This window comes from Oncorhynchus keta, chromosome 20, assembly GCF_023373465.1.
Source record: "Oncorhynchus keta strain PuntledgeMale-10-30-2019 chromosome 20, Oket_V2, whole genome shotgun sequence".
Classification (NCBI taxonomy): domain Eukaryota; kingdom Metazoa; phylum Chordata; class Actinopteri; order Salmoniformes; family Salmonidae; genus Oncorhynchus; species Oncorhynchus keta.
Window position 1 is genome coordinate 19,331,683 of NC_068440.1, and position 8,227 is coordinate 19,339,909.

General features: G+C 48.7%; 1 protein-coding gene across 4 annotated transcripts in view; it reads right to left on the reverse strand.

The window, feature by feature from the left end:
• LOC118399515 (PHD finger protein 14-like) overlaps nucleotides 1–8,227 on the reverse strand; it is a 140,396-nt gene that overhangs the window by 94,835 nt on the left and 37,334 nt on the right. For all 4 annotated transcript variants that reach the window (XM_052472243.1, XM_052472241.1, XM_052472240.1 and 1 more), the window contains exon 13: nucleotides 1,243–1,338. In XM_052472243.1, coding sequence (XP_052328203.1) covers nucleotides 1,243–1,338 — 96 coding nt within the window. The remainder of the gene's footprint in view (nucleotides 1–1,242; nucleotides 1,339–8,227) is intronic.

Sequence of the window (8,227 nt, forward strand, 5' to 3'; positions counted from 1 at the left end):
ACAGAGCCTGTCTGGTTATTCATCTCTTCAGTGTCAGTACATTACCCTGCTGTCTCCTCTCTCACAGTACAGAGCCTGTCTGGTTATTCATCTCTTCAGTGTCAGTACATTACCCTGCTGTCTCCTCTCTCACAGCACAGAGCCTGTCTGTTTATTCATCTCTTCAGTGTCAGTACATTACCCTGCTGTCTCCTCTCTCACAGCACAGAGCCTGTCTGGTTATTCATGTCTTCATCTCTTCAGTGTCAGTACATTACCCTGCTGTCTCCTCTCTCACAGCACAGAGCCTGTCTGGTTATTCATCTCTTCAGTGTCAGTACATTACCCTGCTGTCTCCTCTCTCACAGCACAGAGCCTGTCTGGTTATTCATGTCTTCATCTCTTCAGTGTCAGTACATTACCCTGCTGTCTCCTCTCTCACAGCACAGAGCCTGTCTGGTTATTCATCTCTTCATCTCTCCTGTCCCTGTTTATATCTGTATGTTTAAGTTCCAGTTATCACATAACATTGTTGACTTGGGCACCGTTTGAATTTTGATCATCTTGGATTCAGTCATTCCACACACTACCTGAGTGTGAATAATATTGTTTAATGGCACTTCCAAACATTCTCTGTTACTTAAAAAAGTAAAAGGGTCTCACAGAGCAATTTCTGTAGAGCCGCATTTCGCACTCATTAAACGACCAATCACCCGTGGCGACGCACCTTGGCGATATGGTTGCCATGGCAAGTGGGAACGTGATAGAAAGCAAGCGGACCGTGTCTAACTTCATTTAGAGTGAAGCAGAGCCAGGTCTGGTCTGCCTTTATGGCAAATGACAGGTCAATCACTTAGTGTAAATGAAAGATGTTGTTTTTTACAGGAGCCCATTACGGGCTGCAGAATTACCCCACAGTAACTTTGTGGGTTGCTACGGCGGGTTGCTATGGCCAATCTAGATTCCTCTCAATCCCTCATCATCACCAGCTCCTGGGCATGTAGCAGGGAGACCTGTCCGGTTGGAGTTTAGTCCTCTGACTTTCTAACCAACGTTTCTGGTCTGCGTAGGCGTGATGAAACAACAAACGAAGGACCGGTGCTGGAGCTTGGTTTAGTGGGAGGGTTGCCAACTCACAAATACACATTCAAAAAGAAAGATAGGAGGAGGAGAATGGATGAGGAGGAAAGGAGGATGAGAAAGTGGACAGAGGAGGAAGAGGGAAGGAGGGGAGGAGGAGAAAGTGGTGTGATATTAACAGACCTGTCCTAGGATTCCTCCCAGCATGGTCCATATGAACTGGCCCTCACTCCTCAGAACACTGTTGAGATTCTGCAGGTCCTCCAGAGACTCACACAGCTACAGAAAGGGAGAGACAGACAGGTTATGTTGTGTGTATGTGTGAGTGTGAGAGAGAGATGCACACACATACCCTTGTACTCCCCCTTACATCCTCATACAAAGATAAACATCAAAGGACACACACACACACACACGTAAAAACACCTGTCATGTCTATATTTGAAGACAGACAATAGATAAGACGTGAAGCTCCTCAGAGAGATGAGAGGAGGAGAAGAGGTGAGTATTATTAACTGGATGTGAATCTCAAGTACTGTAATTCTCTATCTGTCTGTCTCCTTCTGTCTCTTCCTCTCCATCTCTCTGTTTGTCTCCTTCTGTCTCTTCCTCTCCATCTCTCTGTCTGTCTCTGTCTTCTGTCTGTCTGTCTGTCTGTCTGTCTGTCTGTCTGTCTGTCTCCTTCTGTCTCTTCCTCTCCATCTTTCTGTCTGTCTCCTTCTGTCTCTTCCTCTCCATCTCTCTGTCTGTCTCCTTCTGTCTCTTCCTCTCCATCTCTCTGTCTGTCTCCTTCTGTCTCTTCCTCTCCATCTCTCTGTCTGTCTCCTTCTGTCTCTTCCTCTCCATCTCTCTGTCTGTCTCCTTCTGTCTCTTCCTCTCCATCTCTCTGTCTGTCTCCTTCTGTCTCTTCCTCTCCATCTCTCTGTCTGTCTCCTTCTGTCTCTTCCTCTCCATCTCTCTGTCTGTCTCCTTCTGTCTCTTCCTCTCCATCTCTCTGTCTGTCTCCTTCTGTCTCTTCCTCTCCATCTCTCTGTCTGTCTGTCCTCTCCATCTGTCTCTTCTGTCTCTTCTGTCTCTCCATCTCTCTGTCTGTCTCTTCTGTCTCTTCCTCTCCATCTCTGTCTGTCTTCTGTCTCTTCCTCTCCATCTCCTGTCTGTCTCTTCCTCTCCATCTCTCTCTGTCTGTCTCCTTCTGTCTCTTCCTCTCCATCTTTCTGTCTGTCTCCTTCTGTCTCTTCCTCTCCATCTCTCTGTCTGTCTCCTTCTGTCTCTTCCTCTCCATCTCTCTGTCTGTCTCCTTCTGTCTCTTCCTCTCCATCTCTCTGTCTGTCTCCTTCTGTCTCTTCCTCTCCATCTTTCTGTCTGTCTCTTCTGTCTCTTCCTCTCCATCTCTCTGTCTGTCTCCTTCTGTCTCTTCCTCTCCATCTCTCTGTCTGTCTCCTTCTGTCTCTTCCTCTCCATCTCTCTGTCTGTCTGTCTCTTCTGTCTCTTCCTCTCCATCTCTCTGTCTGTCTCCTTCTGTCTCTTCCTCTCCTCTCTCATCTGTCTGTCTCCTTCTGTCTCTTCCTTCTCCATCTCTCTGTCTCTTCTCTCTTCTGTCTCTTCCTCTCCCTCTCCATCTCTCTGTCTGTCTCCTTCTGTCTCTTCCTCTCCATCTTTCTGTCTGTCTCCTTCTGTCTCTTCCTCTCTATCTCTCTGTCTGTCTCCTTCTGTCTCTTCCTCTCCATCTCTCTGTCTGTCTGTCTCCTTCTGTCTCTTCCTGTCTATCTCTCTGTCTGTCTCTTCTCTCTCTCTCTGTCTGTCTGTCTGATCTCCTTCAGTCTCTTGTCCCTCTCCATCTCTCTGTCTGTCTCCTTCTGTCTCTTCCTCTCCATCTCTCTGTCTGTCTCCTTCTGTCTCTTCCTCTCCATCTCTCTGTCTGTCTCTTCTGTCTCTTCATCTCTCTGTCTGTCTCCTGTCTGTCTCTTCCTCTCCATCTCTCTGGGTCTGTCTCCTTCTGTCTCTTCCTCTCCATCTCTCTGTCTGTCTCTTCCTCTCCATCTCTCTGTCTGTCTCCTTCTGTCTCTTCCATCTCCATCTCTCTCTGTCTGTCTCCTTCTGTCTCTTCCTCTCCATCTCTCTGTCTGTCTCTGTCTCCTTCTGTCTCTTCCTCTCCATCTCTCTGTCTCTTCCTCTCTTCCTCTCCATCTCTCTGTCTGTCTGTCTGTCTGTCTGTCTGTCTGTCTGTCTCTTCCTCTCCATCTCTTCTGTCTGTCTCCTTCTGTCTCTTCCTCTCCATCTCTCTGTCTGTCTGTCTCTTCTTCCATCTGTCTCTTCCTCTCCATCTCTCTGTCTGTCTCTTCCTCTCCATCTCTCTGTCTGTCTCTTCCTCTCCATCTCTCTGTCTGTCTCCTTCTGTCTCTTCCTCTCCATCTCTCTGTCTGTCTCTTCCTCTCCATCTCTCTGTCTGTCTCCTTCTGTCTCTTCCTCTCCATCTCTCTGTCTGTCTCTTCCTCTCCATCTCTTTGTCTGTCTCCTTCTGTCTCTTCCTCTCCATCTCTCTGTCTGTCTGTCTGTCTCCTTCTGTCTCTTCCTCTCCATCTCTGTCTGTCTCTTCCTCGCCATCTCTCTGTCTGTCTGTCTGTCTGTCTGTCTGTCTGTCTGTCTCCTTCTGTCTCTTCCTCTCCATCTCTCTGTCTGTCTTCTTCTGTCTCTTCCTCTCCATCTCTCTGTATGTCTCTTCCTCTCCATCTGTCTGTCTGTCTGTCTGTCTGTCTGTCTGTCTGTCTGTCTGTCTGTCTGTCTGTGTCTGTCTCCTTCTGTCTCTTCCTCTCCATCTCTCTGTCTGTCTCTCTCCTTCTGTCTCTTCCTCTCCATCTCTCTGTCTGTCTCTTCCTCTCCATCTCTCTGTCTGTCTCTTTCTGTCTCTTCCTCTCCATCTCTCAGTCTGTCTCTTCCTCTCCATCTCTCTGTCTGTCTCTTCCTCTCCATCTCACTGTCTGTCTCTTCCTCTCCATCTCTCTGTCTGTCTGTCTCCTTCTGTCTCTTCCTTCTCCATCTCTCTGTCTGTCTCTGTCTCTCCCATCTCTCTGTCTGTCTCTTCCTCTCCATCTCTCTGTCTGTCTGTCTCCTTCTGTCTCTTCCTCTCCATCTCTCTGTCTGTCTCCTTCATCTCCATCTCTCTGTCTGTCTCTTCCTCTCCATCTCTCTGTCTGTCTCCTTCTGTCTCTTCCTCTCCATCTCTCTGTGTGTCTCCTTCTGTCTCTTCCTCTCCATCTCTCGGTCTGTCTCTTCCTCTCCATCTTTCTGTCTGTCTCTTCCTCTCCATCTCTCGTCTGTCTGTCTGTCTCCTTCTGTCTCTTCCTCTCCATCTCTCTGTCTGTCTGACTTCTTCTGTCTCTTCCTCTCCATCTCTCTGTCTGTCTGTCTCTCTCCTCTCTGTCATCTCTCTGTCTGTCTGTCTCTCTGTCTGTGTCTGTCTCTTCCTCTCCATCTCTCTGTCTGTCTCTTCCTCTCCATCTCTCTGTCTGTCTCCTTCTGTCTCTTCCTCTCCATCTCTCTGTCTGTCTCCTTCTGTCTCTTCCTCTCCATCTCTCTGTCTGTCTCCTGTCTCTTCCTCTCCATCTCTCTGTCTGTCTCTTCCTCTCCATCTCTCTGTCTGTCTCCTTCTGTCTCTTCCTCTCCATCTCTCTCCTTCTGTCTCTTCTTCTCCATCTCTCTGTCTGTCTCTTCCTCTCCATCTCTCTCTGTCTTCTGTCTCTTCCTCTCCATCTCTCTCTGTCTGTCTCTTCCTCTCCATCTCTCTGTCTGTCTCTTCCTCTCCATCTCCATCTGTCTGTCTCCATCCTCTCCATCTCTCTGTCTGTCTCCTTCTGTCTCTTCCTCTCCATCTCTCTGTCTGTCTCTTCCTCTCCATCTCTCTGTCTGTCTCTTCCTCCCATCTCTCTCTGTCTGTCTCCTCATTCTGTCTCTTCCTCTCCATCTCTCTGTCTGTCTGTCTCCTTCTGTCTCTTCCTCTCCATCTCTCTGTCTGTCTCTTCCTCTCCATCTCTCTGTCTGTCTCCTTCTGTCTCTTCCTCTCCATCTCTCTGTCTGTCTCTTCCTCTCCCTCTCTCTCTCTGTCTGTCTCCTTCTGTCTCTTCCTCTCCATCTCTCTGTCTGTCTCTTCCTCTCCATCTCTCTGTCTGTCTGTCTCCTTCTGTCTCTTCCTCTCCATCTCTCTGTCTGTCTGTCTTCTTCTGTCTCTTCCTCTCCATCTCTCTGTCTGTCTCTTCCTCTCCATCTCTCTGTCTGTCTGTCTCCTTCTGTCTCTTCCTCTCCATCTCTCTGTCTGTCTCTTCCTCTCCATCTCTCTGTCTGTCTCTTCTGTCTCTTCTCTCTCTCTGTCTGTCTCTTCTGTCTCTTCCTCTCCATCTCTCTGTCTGTCTCCTTCTGTCTCTTCCTCTCCATCTCTCTGTCTGTCTCTTCCTCTCCATCTCTCTGTCTGTCTCTTCCTCTCCATCTCTCTGTCTGTCTCTTCCTCTCCATCTCTCTGTCTGTCTGTCTCCTTCTGTCTCTTCCTCTCCATCTCTCTGTCTGTCTCTTCCTCTCCATCTCTCTGTCTGTCTCCTTCTGTCTCTTCCTCTCCATCTCTCTGTCTGTCTTCTTCTGTCTCTTCCTCTCCATCTCTCTGTCTGTCTCTTCCTCTCCATCTCTCTGTCTGTCTCTTCCTCTCCATCTCTCTGTCTGTCTGTCTCCTTCTGTCTCTTCCTCTCAATCTCTCTGTCTGTCTTATTCTGTCTCTTCCTCTCCATCTCTCTGTCTGTCTGTCTCTTCTGTCTCTCCTCTCCATCTCTCTGTCTGTCTCTTCCTCTCCATCTCTCTGTCTGTCTCCTTCTGTCTCTTCCTCTCCATCTCTCTGTCTGTCTTCTTCTGTCTCTTCCTCTCCATCTCTCTGTACTGTCTCTTCCTCTCCATCTGTCTGTCTGTCTGTCTGTCTGTCTGTCTGTCTGTCTGTCTGTCTGTCTGTCTGTCTGTCTCTGTCCTGTCTGTCTGTCTGTCTGTTCTGTCTCTTCCTCTCCATCTCTCTGTCTGTCTTATTCTGTCTCTTCCTCTCCATCTCTCTGTCTGTCTCCTTCTGTCTCTTCCTCTCCATCTCTCTGTCTGTCTCTTCCTCTCCATCTCTCTGTCTGTCTCCTTCTGTCTCTTCCTCTCCATCTCTCTGTCTGTCTCTTCTGTCTCTTCCTCTCCATCTCTCTGTCTGTCTCTTCCTCTCCATCTCTCTGTCTGTCTCTTCCTCTCCATCTCTCTGTCTGTCTCCTTCTGTCTCTTCATCTCCATCTCTCTGTCTGTCTCCTTCTGTCTCTTCCTCTCCATCTCTCTGTCTGTCTCCTTCTGTCTCTTCCTCTCCATCTCTCTGTCTGTCTCTTCCTCTCCATCTCTCTGTCTGTCTCTTCCTCTCCATCTCTCTGTCTGTCTCCTTCTGTCTCTTCCTCTCCATCTCTCTGTCTGTCTCCTTCTGTCTCTTCCTCTCCATCTCTCTGTCTGTCTCTTCCTCTCCATCTCTCTGTCTGTCTGTCTCTTCTGTCTCTTCCTCTCCATCTCTCTGTCTGTCTCTTCCTCTCCATCTCTCTGTCTGTCTCCTTCTGTCTCTTCCTCTCCATCTCTCTGTCTGTCTCCTTCTGTCTCTTCCTCTCCATCTCTCTGTCTGTCTGTCTGTCTCCTTCTGTCTCTTCCTCTCCATCTCTGTCTGTCTCTTCCTCGCCATTTCTCTGTCTGTCTGTCTCCTTCTGTCTCTTCCTCTCCATCTCTCTGTCTGTCTTCTTCTGTCTCTTCCTCTCCATCTCTCTGTCTGTCTCTTCCTCTCCATCTCTCTGTCTGTCTCCTTCTGTCTCTTCCTCTCCATCTCTCTGTCTGTCTCCTTCTGTCTCTTCCTCTCTGTCTCTTCCTCTCCATCTCTCTGTCTGTCTGTCTCTTCCTTCTGTCTCTTCCTCTCCATCTCTGTCTGTCTCTTCTGTCTCTGTCTCTCTGTCTGTCTCTTCCTCTCCATCTCTCTGTCTGTCTCTTCTTCTGTCTCTTCCTCTCCATCTCTCTGTCTGTCTCCTTCTGTCTCTTCCTCTCCATCTCTGTCTGTCTCTTCCTCTGTCATCTTCTCTGTCTGTCTGTCTGTCTGTCTCTCTTCTGTCTGTCTGTGTCTCCTTCTGTCTCTTCCTCTCCATCTCTCTGTCTGTCTTCTTCTGTCTCTTCCTCTCCATCTCTCTGTCTGTCTCTTCCTCTCCATCTCTCTGTCTGTCTGTCTGTCTGTCTGTCTGTGTCTGTCTCCTTCTGTCTCTTCCTCTCCATCTCTCTGTCTGTCTGTCTTCTGTCTCTCCTCTCCATCTCTCTCCTTCTGTCTCTTCTTCTCCATCTCTCTGTCTGTCTCTTCTCTCCATCTCTCTCTTCTGTCTCTTCTTCTCCATCTCTCTCTGTCTGTCTCTTCCTCTCCATCTCTCTGTCTGTCTTCCTCCATCTTCTGTCTGTCTCCATCTCTCTGTCTGTCTCTTCCTCTCCATCTCTCTCTGTCTGTCTCATTCTGTCTCTTCCTCTCCATCTCTCTGTCTGTCTCTTCCTCTCCATCTCTCTGTCTGTCTCTTCCTCTCCATCTCTCTTCTGTCTCTCTCTGTCTGTCTCTGTCTCTCCTCCCATCTCTCTGTCTGTCTCTTCCTCTCCATCTCTCTGTCTGTCTCTTCCTCTCCATCTCTCTGTCTGTCTCCTTCTGTCTCTTCTGTCTTCCTCTCCATCTCTCGGTCTGTCTGTCTCCTTCTGTCTCTTCCTCTCCATCTCTCTGTCTGTCTGTCTTCTTCTGTCTCTTCCTCTCCATCTCTCTGTCTGTCTCTTCCTCTCCATCTCTCTGTCTGTCTGTCTTCTTCTGTCTCTTCCTCTCCATCTCTCTGTCTGTCTCTTCCTCTCCATCTCTCTGTCTGTCTCCTTCTGTCTCTTCATCTCTCTGTCTGTCTCCTTCTGTCTCTTCCTCTCCATCTCTCTGTCTGTCTCCTTCTGTCTCTTCCTCTCCATCTCTCTGTCTGTCTCTTCCTCTCCATCTCTCTGTCTGTCTCTTCCTCTCCATCTCTCTGTCTGTCTGTCTGTCTGTCTGTCTCCTTCTGTCTCTTCCTCTCCATCTCTCTGTCTGTCTTCCTTCTGTCTCTTCCTCTCCATCTCTCTGTCTGTCTCT